Raw genomic sequence first — 15,009 nt, 5'->3', positions numbered from 1 at the left:
ACAGAGGACAACAGGAAATATATAATGTGGCATGTACAGAAACACTATGTAACCATCACCCAAATAATAGAATATTATACCTTGGTGTATTCTTCCCCCATGCATGTCCTTTGCTACCCCCAGAGGTAACCACTATCCTAACTTTGTAATAATTATTTTTAAAAAAATTTTTGTAATGTTTATTTTTGAGAGAGAGACAGAGACAGAGACAGAGTGCAGGTAGGGGAGGGCAGAGAAAGAGGGAGATAGAGAATCTGAAGTAGGCTCTAGGCTCTGAGCTGTTCACCCAGAGCCTGATGCTGGCTCAAACTCATGAACCATGAGATCATGACCTGAGCTGAAGTTGGATGCTCACGGACTGAGTCATCCAGGTGCCCCCCTGCCCATTCCCAACCTAAAAAAAATTTTTTTTGAAGTTTATCTATTTTTGAGAGAGAGAGAGACAGAGTGCAAGCAGGCAAGGGGCAGAGAGAGAGGGAGACACAGAATCTGAAGCAGGCTCCAGGCTCCCAGCTGTCAGCACAGAGCCCGATGCGGGGCTTGAACTCACAGACCATGAGACCTGAGCTGAAGTTGGACGCTTAACTGACTGAGCCATCCGGGCACTCTTGGATTTGCCTATTTTAAACTTTATGCATAAATGGTACTATCTGGATATATTATTCTTAGTCTCATTTCTTTATTGAACATTGTGTGATTTACCCATGTTAATACCTGTGAGTACAGTTTGTTTTCATTATTTTTTTTAATTTATTTTTTAAAATTTACATCCAAATTAGTTAGCATATAGTGCAACAATGATTTCAGGAGTGGATTCCTTAGTGCCCCTTACCCATTTAGCCCATTCCCCCCATCCCACACCCCCTCCAGTAACCCTCTGTTTATTCTCCATATTTAAGAGTCTCTTCTGTTTTTTGTTTTTTGTTGTTTTTTTATTTTAAATTTTTTTTTCAACGTTTATCTATTTTTGGGACAGAGAGAGACAGAGCATGAACAGGGGAGGGGCAGAGAGAGAGGGAGACACAGAATCAGAAACAGGCTCCAGGCTCTGAGCCATCAGCCCAGAGCCTGACGCGGGGCTCGAACTCACGGACCGCGAGATCGTGACCTGGCTGAAGTCGGACGCTTAACCGACTGCGCCACCCAGGCGCCCGAGTCTCTTCTGTTTTATCCCCCTCCCTGTTTTATATTATTTTTGTTTACCTTCCCTTATGTTCATCTGTTTTGTCTCTTAAAGTCCTCATGAGTGAAGTCATATGATTTTTGTCTTTCTCTAATTTCACTTAGCATAATACCCTCAGTTTGTTTTCATTGTTATATAGTATTCCACTGTAGGACTGTAAGTACATTTTATTTATCTACTCTCTACCTTTGATGGTCAGTGCAGCACTCCTAGATTTTGGTAAAATAACTTTATATTTCCATGACTACAAATGAGAAGACCATCTTTTTGTATGTTTATTGGCCATTTGTGTTTCCTCTTTTGTGAAATGCCTATGTATGCTGTTATCTTCCCCTCCAGATCCAAGCTCTACTCTTCTCCTATCCCTGGAGGCTCACCTGCACAGAAGACTCTAGTACCCTCAGGCTTCCATTTTGTTTGCCTATGGAAGACCCCCATAAGAAGAGAAAAGTCAAAAGAAGAGAAGATGAGGATACCTTGGCTCTTTCTGTGCTGGGTGACTGCAGGTTGCCTGACACTCTCCACTAAGGGACACAACTCTTGCCAGGCAGCTCTCTAGGTCTCAGTAACCATTCTCCTTCACCCCTTAGGCCGTTTAGAAAGCATACCCTACTCCCAAGGTCATGAAAATATTCTTCCATATCTTCTAAAGTTTTATAGTTTTACATTTATCATTTGGGTTTTGAAATCTACTTGGAATTGACTGTATGCATGAGAGAAGGCAGAAAGTCCAATTAAAAATAAAAGTCCAATTTAAATCCACCCCCCCCCCCCCCACAGCTATCTTGTTACCCAGCTCCGATTTGTCAAAAAAAAATGTTCTTTGCCCGCTATTCAGTGCCACCTCTGTCATATATAAAGTGAGCATGCATGTAGAAGTTTGTTTCTATGCTCATTATTCTGTTTTCTGGTCTATTTGTCTATCCTTGAACCAATACTCTCACTGTCTTGGTTGCTAGAGCTTTAGAATAAACTTTTATACCTGGGAGGACAAGTTCTTTTTCAGGGCTATTCTTGACCCTCTGCATTTCATATAAATATTTATAATCAGCTTGTTAAAATCCACAAGAAAACCTGCTGGGATTTTTATTGAGATTGCATTATATCTAAAGATCAACTTGGGAAGAATCGACAACAGGCTTGTCTTGCTCCAAATCTAAATAGAACGTTTGTGGTGTTTCACCATCAAGCATAACGTTAGCTACAAGATTTCTTTAGATACCCCTTTCACATTAAGGAAATTTGCATCCACTCTTAGTTTGCTAATATGTAGCTTTTATGATAAATAGATGCTGAATTTTATCAAATGCTCTTCTGTATCTAACAGGGTGGTATGAGTTTTTCCTTTTAATCTCTTACTGTAGACCTAATTCACTAATGTCATATTCCTGTTGAATCACACACATACTAGCTTTTTAAATAAATAAATATTAAGCCAAATATTTGACAACCATGCAAGTTATATGCAATTTTACTTTTAGTAAATAAGGAAAGGATTTAGTGCAATAGAAGGAACAGCAAATAGAAAGTCAGAGGTAAAAGAATTGAAGTCTGTAAGTAACTGGCTTGGGCATAAGCTCCTAACTTCTCTAGATTTCACTCTCCACATCTTCAAATTGATTAGGACAATACAGCTACATTTCCCTAAAAGTATAAATATAAAATAAAATAAATACATGGGGAATAAACTTCAGAAACTTAAAAATTAATATATATGTTATTGTCTCATTATATTATTTTTATAGCCTTAGGAAGATAGATTAGGTTTAGCCTGTGAATTGCTGATATTCAACCATTTTTGACCCACACAAATGGCAAGTTCACATGGTTCAATCTAACAGAATTGTTTTAGCAATTAATTAAAAATTTCAAGTCTTCACATCACTTCAAGAGCTACTTACCCTTCACTAATTTTTTTCTTTTTTTAAGTTTATTTATTTTGAGAGAGAGAGACAGAGAGAGTGCAGGGCAGAGAGAGAGAGAGAGAGAGAGAGAGAGAGAGAGAGAGAGAGAATCCCAAACAGGCTCTGCACCATCAGCACAGAGACTGATGCAGGGCTTGAACTCACGAACCACAAGATCATAACCTCAATTGAAATGAAGAGTTGGACACTTAACTAAGCCACCCAGGCATCCCCTGATTTTTTTTTAAATTTTTAAAATTATTTTCTTAATGTTTGTTTATTTTGAGAGAGAGAGAGAGAGACAGAACGCAAACGAGGTAGAGGCAGAGAAAGAAGGAGACACAGAACCCAAAGCAGGCTTCAGGCTCTGAGCTGTCCACACAGAGCCCGATGCAGGGCTGGAATTCACCAACTGTGAGATCATGACCTGAGCCAAAATCGGGTGCACCCCTCCCCCTCACTAATTTCTTAACTGAACAGTCCTCTTTAGTTAAAATCCACAGGCAGCACACAGGTGCAGTGACAGTAATGAGAATAGTGGGAGACATTACATGACACTAAGGCATCCTCTTCTCAGCTCTTGCCACTTGGTCCTTGTAGCTCCAATGACAGCTGACCATGTCAGCTACAGTGTGAGAACCTATTCACTAACACATGGTGTTAAATGCATGTGATCTTAAATATTTTTTAAAAATTATTTATTTTGAGAGAGAGAGAGCGAGCGAGCGAGCATGAGCAGGGGAGAGGAAGAGAAAGAGAGGGAGATAGAGAGAGTTCCAAACAGGCTCTGCACTGACGCGTGAAGCCTGACATGGGGCTCAATATCCTCACAAACCATTAGATAGATCATGACCTGAGCCAAAATCACGAGTTAGACACTCAACTGAGCCACCCAGGCACTCCAAAATGCATGTGATTTTAAAACCTCAATATATGGTAACACTTTATAATTTTAAATACTATGAAACAACATTGCATTGGATTTATGGCATTTCAGAGCAAAATTTACACCATTAGTTTTTTATTGCCCTTCCTTGTATTCATCTCCAGTTACAATACCTGGCCAGCTTATCTAAAATTTCATTCCTCATGTAGTTGTTGCAGCAGTATTCTGATCAATAACATCAACAGTCAGAAGGGGGCCATCTGTTCTGCTGAAGTGAAGCACAACTGTTCTGGTCTGAAATTCTCCAATCCACAAGATAATGCTTGACCGATCATGGCAAGCTGTGGAGGTATCTCCAGAGGGCTTCGGGAGAATATGATTTGTACTCTGCATTAAGAATAAAATACATTTTAAAACAGCAATGAATTATGATTATTAACACAAAACTCAACAATAATTAACCTTAATAGATTCTTCTTCCCTTTTCTTAATATAAATAAAAACTTGGAGGCACTGGGTGGCTCAGTCGTTAAGTGCCCGACTTCTGATTTCGGCTCAGAGCATGATCTCATGGTTCATGGGATCAAGTCCTATGTTGGGCTCTGCACTAACAGCACAGAGCCTGCTTGGGATTCTTTCTTCCTTTCCCTCTCTCTCTGCTTCTCCCTGGCTCATGCTCGATCGCTCTCTCTCTCTCTCTCAATTAATAAACAAACAAAATAACTTTGGCTGTAATAGTTAACATGAATTTAACATTCTATACATAACTACTATTACTTGTTCCCCAGAGCCCTGATGTGATACAGATCCTAAGTTTACACAGAAGAAACTCAAAGACTATTGGAAAAACACAGATGTCACTTTGAGGCTGGCTAGAGATTCTTAGCCTTGAAATTTCAATTCACTAAACCATAGGGCTTTTCTCTTTCACTGTCACATTATAAATCTCTTACAAAAACCTTGAGATATCCCAGAGTCGTGGGATTGAGCCCCATGTCGGGCTCCTTGCTGAGGCATGGAGCCTGCCTAAGATTCTCATTCTCATTCTCTCTCTCTCCCCCTCTCTCCCCTCTGCCCCTCCCCAGCTCATGCACACACTCTCTAAAAATTAAAATAGAAAACCTTGAGATAAGATGTCTTCATGCAATGACTTGCATTTAAAGTAACTGAGTATTCTTCCTTCCAAAAGGAATTCCAAAATGGGACTCACCAAAATATTCAAATGCCTAATTTAAATTCTCATACAATAATGTTAAATTTTAGGTTCTTTCACACTTGCCTTCTGGACTTATCCTGGGGAGAAGGATGGATTCTTGTGTTAGTTGATTCCACCACTGAGCCCAATTTAACACAACTCTGTGGTCCTGTTTGTTAAATTTATCTTTAGGATCATGTTTCAGGAGTGAGTCCAAAAACAGATTTGTGCTTGAAAAAATCCTGTTCCTTCATCCTATACCCTGAAACAATGGTATAAATTTTTTTAATTTTGGAGGGAAAATCTGCTCATGAACTTTAACTCTTTTAGGAACACATAATTCAATACTATCATTTTGTATTATTATCTAAAAAGATGTATGTAATTATACAAATATTGAAATGAGAGGAAATTCCCTGAGTCCCTTCTGGATGATACAAGTTTTATCTTCATAGAGAATGTAAGCTCAGTTCCACATAAAAAACCTGTGCTCACTAACAATTATAAACAATGTCCACAATATTTTTTCCATATTATTGAAAGCAGGCTAATAAGACTACCTGGCAAAGGACTGGATCTGCACATTTTCTTGAAAATGTCCTGAATAAAACTTCTCAACTTGATGCACGAAGTCTATAGTTCTCTTTTCATTTTCAGAAAAATAATTTTTTTCTTTTAAAATTTCAACCTTGAATAAAAAGTAATTAAGCAGTGACCTCACAAAAATCAATCACAATTGCAAAATAAATGTCATGAGATTAAATGCCATTTAAGAATTGTATTTTGAATTTTTGAAGTGTATATATATTCACACAAATTTTCTTTTATCACAAATGCAAAATGATCATTAAAATAAAAGGAATTCTAATACTTTTACTTACTAGATATTAGTCGAATATTAAAATAATTCATTTTGAATTTTCACCGAGGTTTACTAGAAGATGTAAACTACATAGCCTCACCTTTACCTACCAAAAAGTCCCGTATATCTTTCTCAGTTGTATAGAAGCAGATCTTGAGCAACTGGTCTTTTACATCAAAGCCCTGTAATAAACAGAAAAATTGAAAAACCTTTACATTTTGTAAAAGGACTATTTTAAACATAAATATATGTTGGATAAAGAAATACTCTATTACAGACATGTATCCTGTTAGAATTCTACAGCTTTTCTGCTCTTGTGAACACTCATACTCTAGATTTACCTTACGTATACACTGCCTATCCCTAAAGTCCTTAGCCATTTTGCCAGAACAAAGGCAGCAGATAGAACAATTTAAGGTAATGCTAGGCTACCATGACCAAATAACTGCAGCTATCTGCTATAATGATTCACTTGAAAACAAAAGTCAATGCAAATCACAATGCTTGCATGGTTTCACTCTGTACCTCTAGAAAGTTACCAGGGACAAGCCTCGACATGCAGATTAGGGCCAGGTCTCAGCTTAGTCCAGGAGGCCTACCTCAAGGGACTTCCCCTTTCTCAAATGAAGTAAAACCACAGAGCACGAAGTAAAAGTATAAACATTAGCTCAAACGGAGACGTAAGGGGTCACACGAACAACCCAGAATGTTTCCCAACAAACGAGGTTCTGTGCACACTTTGACATGTGTGAAGCCTTCTAGGAGAAGCACTGTCTCCTTCTAGTCAAAGTGCCAAGTATAACAGAGAATAAATGATGGAAACTCCCAATAAAAAAATTTCTTCAAAAAAGTTCTCAGTACCAAAGAACATTTCTATTTCCCAGTAAAGGCTATATAAATTTCTTAGTTTCTGACACAACTATGAATACAAATCAATTTTATATCAACCAGAAATTGCATTCATATAGAGAACTTCTCTTCCCATTAGAGACTTTAAGATCAGACAGTTTATGCAACTCACCATGTTCTTCAAAAGTTCAGAGGCTTCCTTTATGTTGTTCTTTTCAAATTGTCAAAGACCAAATTTAGGCCTATTCTAATCAGCTCCTCAAGTCTTTGAGCAGAATGACTGTTAATCCTGAAGAAAGCCTGTGCCTCTGGTATTCTGTTGTTCAAAATAGCATCGGCAATAACGTCCTAAGAAAATGAGGAAACTATTTGCCTTTTAAGTTCCTTTTTATTTCCTTATTATGATTATCAACATGGGAACTTATATATTTATTGAGCACCTAATAGACTTTTATTGAAAATCAACCACTAGATTTGTGCTTTGCATAGGAGAGATGAAGTTGACCAAAATACAGGCTATTAGACTAGTGAAAAATATACAAATAAAGTATTGAGTATAGTCTTGTATGATAAAGGCAACGACGCAGGTATCCCAGGGTGCTAGAGAGGAGGGTTCCAGAAGAGGAGCATCTAAATAAAAGAGGTAACAACAAAAGAAAAGTCTTCCGAGTAGAGAGGACTATGAGGTGAAATTTAAAAGGCAAGTATGCATTACATACAATATTGAGGGGAAACAGGACAAGTGTCCCAAAAAGAGGGAATATATACCGAGGGTATAAAGGCAAGAAACAGTATCACTCTTTAGGAAACTCCAAATTACTCAATTTAACTGGAGAAAAAACTGGACATAGTAGCAGATGAGATTTGAAAGAAAAGCAGAGGTTCCATCATGAAGGTGTTATATGTAGGAGATGGATTGTATCCTGAAATTTATGTGGAAACACTGAAAGATCTTAAAAGCTAAGGGTGACATAACCAGATACATATTTTAGGAAGAATGTTCAGGTAGCAATGTGGAGATAGACTACAAGGGATTCAAGCTCAAGACAGTAAGGCATTAGAAGGTTACAGCAAAATCCTAGTAAGAAGGAATAAAGACCTACACTGAAGACTATACCCTAGACAGAAGAGGGACTTTTTTTTTTTTGAGAGTGCACACTTGCACAAGTTGGGAAGGGACAAAGAGAGAGGGAGAGAGAAAAGAATCCCAGGCAGGTTCCACCCCATTAGTACAAATCCCAATGCCAGGCTCGAACTCACAAACCAGGAGATCATGACCTGAGTGAAGTTGGATACTTTACCAACTGAGTCACCCAGGTGGCCAAATAGGGGCATTCTTAACCCGGGGCTTCAAGGAGTAGGTAAATCCCTGAGCCTTATGCAAAATTGTATGCATGTGTACATGCACACAATCGCATGTATATTTTTGGAGACAGAGTCCACAGCTTTCATCAAAATATGCTATAACCTTTCAAAAAGTTAAAAATCAATTATTTTGAGCAAAAAGACCAGAGGACGAGGGATGGTACCTTGGAGCATATTAAAGGGTGAAAAATAGGAAGTGAAACCTGCAAAGGAGACTGTAAAAGAGAAGCCAAAAACAGTAGAGGGAAAATCAATCAACTTTCGGTTAGAGAATAAGAGATACAGAAAAAGCAGTCACACCAGCTACTTCCCTGTTCCTCCACCCCAAGAACAGCAGTCCTGCGAACCTGACAGTATGTCAAACTTATCACTTTCACTCCCTACTGAGTTTGATCATCTATCTGGGTTAAGCTATTTTGGTCTTTGTCTTTCCAAAGCCAATACTCGACAGGTGGGTGGAAGGATTCTTCCAGTCCCCAGTCATAAAGAGGGCAGCAGCACAGTTTGGTTGTACTAACTTCTATAAAAAGAAAGTCAAGGGGCGCTGGGTGTCTCAGTCGGTTAAGCGGCCGACTTTGGCTCAGGTCATGATCTCGCGGTCTGTGAGTTCGAGCCCCGCGTCAGTCTCTGTGCTGACAGCTCGGAGCCTGGAGCCTGCTTCGGATTCTGTGTCTCCCTCTCTCTCTGACCCTCCCCCGTTCATGCTCTGTCTCTGTCTCAAAAATAAATAAACATTAAAAAAAATTTTTTTAAAAGTCAAGCAGGTGAGCTAGAAAATTTAACTGGCAAGATATCTTAACTGGAATGTGAGATAGGACTCAAACTGAGTATATGTCCAAGAAATAATGCCATAAAATAAAAGTTTCCTAAGATCAAACTACCAGCAGCAATGCGATTTACCCAAAGGTCAGGCAGAATGCTTAAGTCCAAAGTGCCAGGCCCTAGCCATTGAAGAAATATCGTGAAGAGTATGCCACTTCACATAGGTTTGGGGTTAGGGTGTCACTGGATCTAAGCGGGCAGATCTGGCATTAAGAATTCAGAGGGAACCTCTCTGTGTTCTCAATTACATACACAAGCTTGTAGACATAAATTTGAAGTCATGCCCAGAGATCTCCAAATCTATAAAACCTAAACTCCAAATGTACAAAACCTTGCTAAAGATTCTGAATCACAAATGTACAGATTCTAAATTCTGGTTTTCAAATTGTTTACTCAGATCCTCTAAATCTGGCAAATAAAAAGTAGTAATTACTCATATTTACCTCAACACTGAGTTTCTTCCATATATCGCTTTCTCTTACTTTGGGGACATTTTCATTTACACCATATTCATCTACGGTATCTATTATCTTCCAGGGAAACTTTATCATGAAGGTTCGAAGTTCATTAATGTAGCTGGTCAAAATGTTCACTCCCTGCTGTAGATGTTCATCTAGTTCTGTGGAAAACACCAATTTGCCAATTTCGTATATATAAAAATGTACGTGTGCATATACATATAGAGAGAGCAAGAACTAGAGAAAAGGAATAAACCCTAAGCTGTTATAAAGAATTCTAGATAAATGCCAACAATTAAACTCGGTGTTTTCAAATTTCAAACAAAAAAATCTGAGCTTCTTCATATTTACCAGTAGCTCTGTTTTAACATAACCCTTTTCACAATAATTAGTCCTTTCTGTCAACTTGGCCAGTATTGGAGCCTATTTCACTCAATCAATTATATACACTGACTCTTCTCAGCTTTAGGAAATAGCAGTCTCTTGGCTTATATTTTCTCGGGCAATAGGACCACTGGGATCTCTGTCCTGACACACGGATAGGGCAGTTACCCCCTCTTTGTTGCTATCTTACCTTCATTGTGAAGAAAAAGCTCCTTTATTTGTTTGTTAAGAAAAGACAGTGTAAGATTAAGCAACTGTTCTGAAAAGTGTTTGCTTTGGGTTTCAGAATCACTTTCTCTAATTGCTGAGCAAAGTAAATCCAAGGCTGGTGTCAGCTTTTCCACATCTGAGAAAGAACCAAAGAAATTAACATGAACACCAGTATTCTTCTAATAAAACTAACATAATCAAAAATATGTTAAAATTTTTTAGGAACATAACAGATATATGTCTATTGGACTACCTGATATAGAGGATAGTGCAGTATGAATGGATACTATGAAAGACACATAATACAAACATATTTATTTTTATTTGAGAGAGAGGGAGTGCATGGTGCACTCATGCAGCAGAGGAAGGATGGGGGTGGGGGGGCAAGGAGATCGATGGGGGGGAGGGAGAGAGAGGGAGGGAGAGAGAGAAAAGAATGAATCCTAAGCGGGCTCCACACCCAGCTTAGAATTCAACTCAGGGCTCAATCCCACAACGCTGGGATCATGAGCTGAGCCAAAATCAAGAGTTGGATGCTCAGCCTACTAAGCCACCCAGGCACCCCCAAATATTTTATTTGAAATAAAAATTCTTCCACAGCTCAACGGCTAACTTGGAAACAAGCTTGTTTGACTGTATTACTGAGCAAAAACAAGGCTGAAGCACAAACACCCTTCTGTTTTGACATGTATTTGGAGATAGGTAGGAAGACACTACTTATTTTAAGAACTGACCTTCCCTTAAGGCCTGGTCATGGAAGTGTAAACAATGTAAATGAATACACCATTATCAGTTATCATATCGTATCTATGTCATTCTGAGATCACACATATACCAGCCAGTATACTAGGGAAGGGTTGCTATATCACAGTTACATTTGAGTTCTTGGCAGGCAGGAATGAGAAAAGGAATCTGCAACAAATTATACATCCTATTTAGAACAAATCAGTAGCATTCCCTTAAATAACAGGTTACAGAGAAAGATATTGCCTGGAACGTTATCCTTTTTCACTTTGGTTCATTTTTAGTTTTTGTTGTGTTTACATAGTTGTCTGATTCATCTGCTTATAGTATAATCCTGCCACAAAGTATTAAAACACAAGATAACTATTATTCCTTCAACATCTGCATTTTTCAAGTTTTATACCCTACTACATCCTTATTATGTCAGCAGTTCTTGAACAAAAAACAGTAAGTGGGTAAAACTCATCTAAACACACAGATGTTAGGGTGCCTGGGTGGCTCAATGGGTTAAGCATCCGACTTTGGCTCAGGTCATGATCTTGCAGTCCATAAGTTCGAGCCCTGCATCGGGCTCTGTGCTGACAGCTCAGAGCCTGGAGCCTGCTTCAGATTCTGTGTCTCCCTGTCTCTCGCCCCTTCCCCACTCATGCTCTGTCTCTGGGTCTCAAAAAATGAATAAATTTTTAAAAATAAAATAAAAATGCAGATGTCTAGAACTGTATAATGGTGGTAGGGGAAGGAGATAATGAGGGAGGGAAAAACACATTCATGTGCCAATACATTAATGTGCAGGGAATGTGGTTCAACTCTTTGCACTTAAAAACAACATCCCCAGGGAAGCTGATTATAATGGTATTTCCAGAAAACTTCCTTTGCCCCCAGAAAAGGATCTGAAAAGCCCAATCCAAACTTTTGAACACTACATTTATGAGATGCAGTAAATGATGATCAAAGCAGTCAGAGGAGAAGGATAAACATGTCTTCCATTCAGTAGTTTGTAGCATAGCCTCTTTGGCTGCTGGTGGATCAGTAAAAACCACTCAAGTACCGGAAGTGCTTTGAAGGATAGGGGTAGAAAAGTACCGAGCATATTACCTTTCTTTATCAGTAACAGGGCTTCCTGGCTAGGAAAATTTTCTAAACGGTAAAATGACTCCAGGATAGATCTCCTTCTCCATCATTAATGTGGCAGAATTAAAAAAAAAAAATTTTTACAAGTAGATATAGTGAAAACAAAATTAAAAGGCAGAGAACACAAAAGGATGAAGACGATGCTATAGGTTCAACAGTACTCTATAAGGTTAGAAAGCTGCTAACTTTCAAAGCCCTAGCAAAATACCACTTTAAAATTTTTATTTTTATTCTTAAGTAATCTCTATATTCAAATAGGGCTCCAACTCACAACTGCAAGATCGAGAGTTGTAGGCTCTACTGACTGAGCCAGCCGGGCCCCAAAACACCATTCTGTTTAGAAATCACTTATTCATCATATGATCACATGTTGAATCCTTTCTCTCCACATACTGAAAAATCCTACATTCGGCCTTAAGCATTCCTCATTTCTTGCCACTCTTGTAGTGAGTATCTGTTCCAGTAGATTTTGGTGTGGGTAACTGGAAGCTGCTGGCACAAGGCCTTGAATGTGGTGTTTGACACTGTTTGATAGTTTTCACTAATTGCGGTATGATAATTACTTTCTGCATGCTCAATGACTTGGCAATCTGGACTTCGTTTGAAACAATTACTGAATCCTATACATCTTTATGACTAGGCAACTGAACATTGTCATCTTAATAATAATGAAAATGATTTTTTTTAATTTTTTAAACTTTTTAAAGTTATTTTGAGAGAGAGAGAGAGAGAGAGAGAGAGAGAGAGAAAAAGCAGGGGGAGGGACAGAGAGAGACGGAGAGAATCCCAAGCATGCTCCCTACCATTAGCACAGAGCCTGATGCAGGGCTCGAACCCACAAACTGTGAGATCAGGACTGGGGCCAAAATCAAGAGTTGGATGCTTAACTGAATGAACCACCCAGGCACCCCATGAACCTGAATCTTAAGTACTCCAATCACCTGGGCTGTAGGTGGTGTGATGGTGAACTTCCACTCTGATCTCTACCATTCCAGAAGTTTTTAGGCTGAAACTGATGGCTTCAATGCATACAGTAATGGTCTGTTGCCTGTCTATAGTTTTGGCATAATCATACAGAAGCACTGGAATAAAGATCTTCACGTTGGCCCTTAAGCACTGTCACATGGTTCTGTCCAAGACTTCAGACTTCCATCTACATCCTCTGGCTGGGGGTCACTTGCTTCTTTCCATAAATGATCGGACTTAAAATTTTGTTCTTGGATCTAAAAATCTAACCCAGGTGACTGTTCTGTAATGAAGACCCCATTTTCACCTTCTATCTTCACAGGTATGAACTGACACATGTTATTCTAGGCAAACGCATGTGCTACCCCTTCCCTGAGGAGATCATCAATTAAGTAGTAGCCAGACATTGTGAACACCTCATTAAATTCCCCTGGGGGTTGCATGAGTGATGAATTTAGCAGCTACGCGTACCTTCTCCTCATCCGACACCCAATCCTCCAAGTTGGGCATCTTGGGCTGCTTGGACAAGCAAAAAACAAGGCCAGTATCCTCCTCTCAAAAAGTTCACAAAAATTTTATGAAGTCTTACTGCAAACGTTAGTGATTCTACTTACTATTACTCATTGTTTACTGGTATTATTAGTAACCACCATTTACTGACCACCTATGCTATATTAAGTATCAGGCTTGGTGTTTTATAAGTGCTATCTAATTTTTTTTCATTTCAACAATGCTGAGAGGTAGGTGCTGTAGCCGTTTTCCCATACATGAGGAAACTGAGGTTAAGAGGGATTAAAATAATTTGCCCATGCTAATTGGTAAGTAAATGGCAGAGCCAAAATTTGAACTTCAGCTGTTTCCAAAACCATTCTCTTAAACATGCAGGTGAAAGCAGGAAGTGCAGGCTCCTGAAGCCTCCATTTGCCAGCTGCGGGCCCTAATAGAGGGATTCCTGTTTATCTCAGCATTGGCCCACCTGCAGAATTGCATGAGCATGATGAGAAACCTAAGATTGCCTTTGAGACAGTGGTAAGCTATTCCCATGCTGGTTTCCAGACTCATCCCACCATTTAGGGCAGAGCAGTGCAGGCAAGAGGGGAAGGAGGAGGATCACTGACCAAGACCAAATAGTAGAAGGAATATGACCAGACAACTGCTGAGGGAATTCCACTTACAAAACAGGCCTTTTTTACAAATTCAAGCAGACTTAAAAAAAGAAATCATATGGGTGCCTGGAGGCTCAGTTGGTTAAGCGTCCAATTTCCCTCAGTTCATGATTTTCCTGCTTGTTTTGTTCAAGCCCCACGTTGGGCTCTTGCTGACCACTCAGAGCCTGGAGCCTGCTTCAAATTCTGACTCTGTCTCTATACCCTCCCTGCCACACTCTCTCTCTCAAAATTAAACATTAAAAATTGGAAAAAAAAAAAAAAAAAAAAAGAAATAAAAAAAAAAAAAAAAAAAAAAAAAAAAATGGAGTAGATTAAAAAAAAAAAAAAAAAAAAAAAACAAGTTAGCAATGCAAAAGGAAAGGGCAAACTGGGCAAGCAAGATGAAAGAAAATGTTTTTTAAAAAAGAAAATTTCGAATCCACAGTGTCAGTGAGAACACTACATTGATGGAAAAAAAAGCAGGCTGTTGTTTTCTCCATGTAACTAGAGTACAAGTGATAAAACTTTTCTGGGGGACATTCTCAAAGCATTTAAGAATATAAATCATATGTCTCTTTGACCTGGAAATTTCACATCTACACATTTATCCCAGTAATGTACGTATGTGAAATTATACACCCACACACACACACAACAGCATTTATAGCACACTACCAACAAGAGTAAAAATTGGAATCAATCTAAATGTCTAATAGGAATATGGTTGGGAAAATATGGCAGCCCACAGAATGAAATTCTATGCCCCACAATTAAAAGGGGATATTAACAAGAAAGAGATCTATACCAGCAAGAGAAAAAAAAAAAAAAAAAAAAGATATAAAACTGTAAGTGTAAGGAAAAAACATACTTTTACCCTGTACCTCTAAGGAGAGGACTGCATG

At 38.7% G+C, this 15,009-nt stretch overlaps 1 protein-coding gene and 1 pseudogene across 1 annotated transcript in view; both read right to left on the bottom strand.

The window, feature by feature from the left end:
- The window catches only part of SPG11 (SPG11 vesicle trafficking associated, spatacsin), a 92,456-nt gene that overhangs the window by 51,182 nt on the left and 26,265 nt on the right, over nt 1-15,009 (bottom strand). Inside the window, 11 exon segments of the mRNA XM_032593513.1 lie at nt 4,147-4,192; nt 4,195-4,318; nt 4,320-4,360; nt 5,253-5,385; nt 5,387-5,424; nt 5,724-5,856; nt 6,141-6,212; nt 7,052-7,095; nt 7,098-7,227; nt 9,510-9,685; nt 10,099-10,254. Of these exon segments, the coding sequence (XP_032449404.1) occupies nt 4,147-4,192; nt 4,195-4,318; nt 4,320-4,360; nt 5,253-5,385; nt 5,387-5,424; nt 5,724-5,856; nt 6,141-6,212; nt 7,052-7,095; nt 7,098-7,227; nt 9,510-9,685; nt 10,099-10,254 (1,093 nt within the window).
- LOC115516000 lies at nt 12,260-14,204 on the bottom strand (annotated as a pseudogene).

Source organism: Lynx canadensis, chromosome B3 (assembly GCF_007474595.2).
Source record: "Lynx canadensis isolate LIC74 chromosome B3, mLynCan4.pri.v2, whole genome shotgun sequence".
Lineage (NCBI taxonomy): Eukaryota > Metazoa > Chordata > Mammalia > Carnivora > Felidae > Lynx > Lynx canadensis.
The sequence above is the reverse complement of the archived record's forward strand: the minus strand, read 5'-3'. Positions and strand labels throughout refer to the sequence as shown.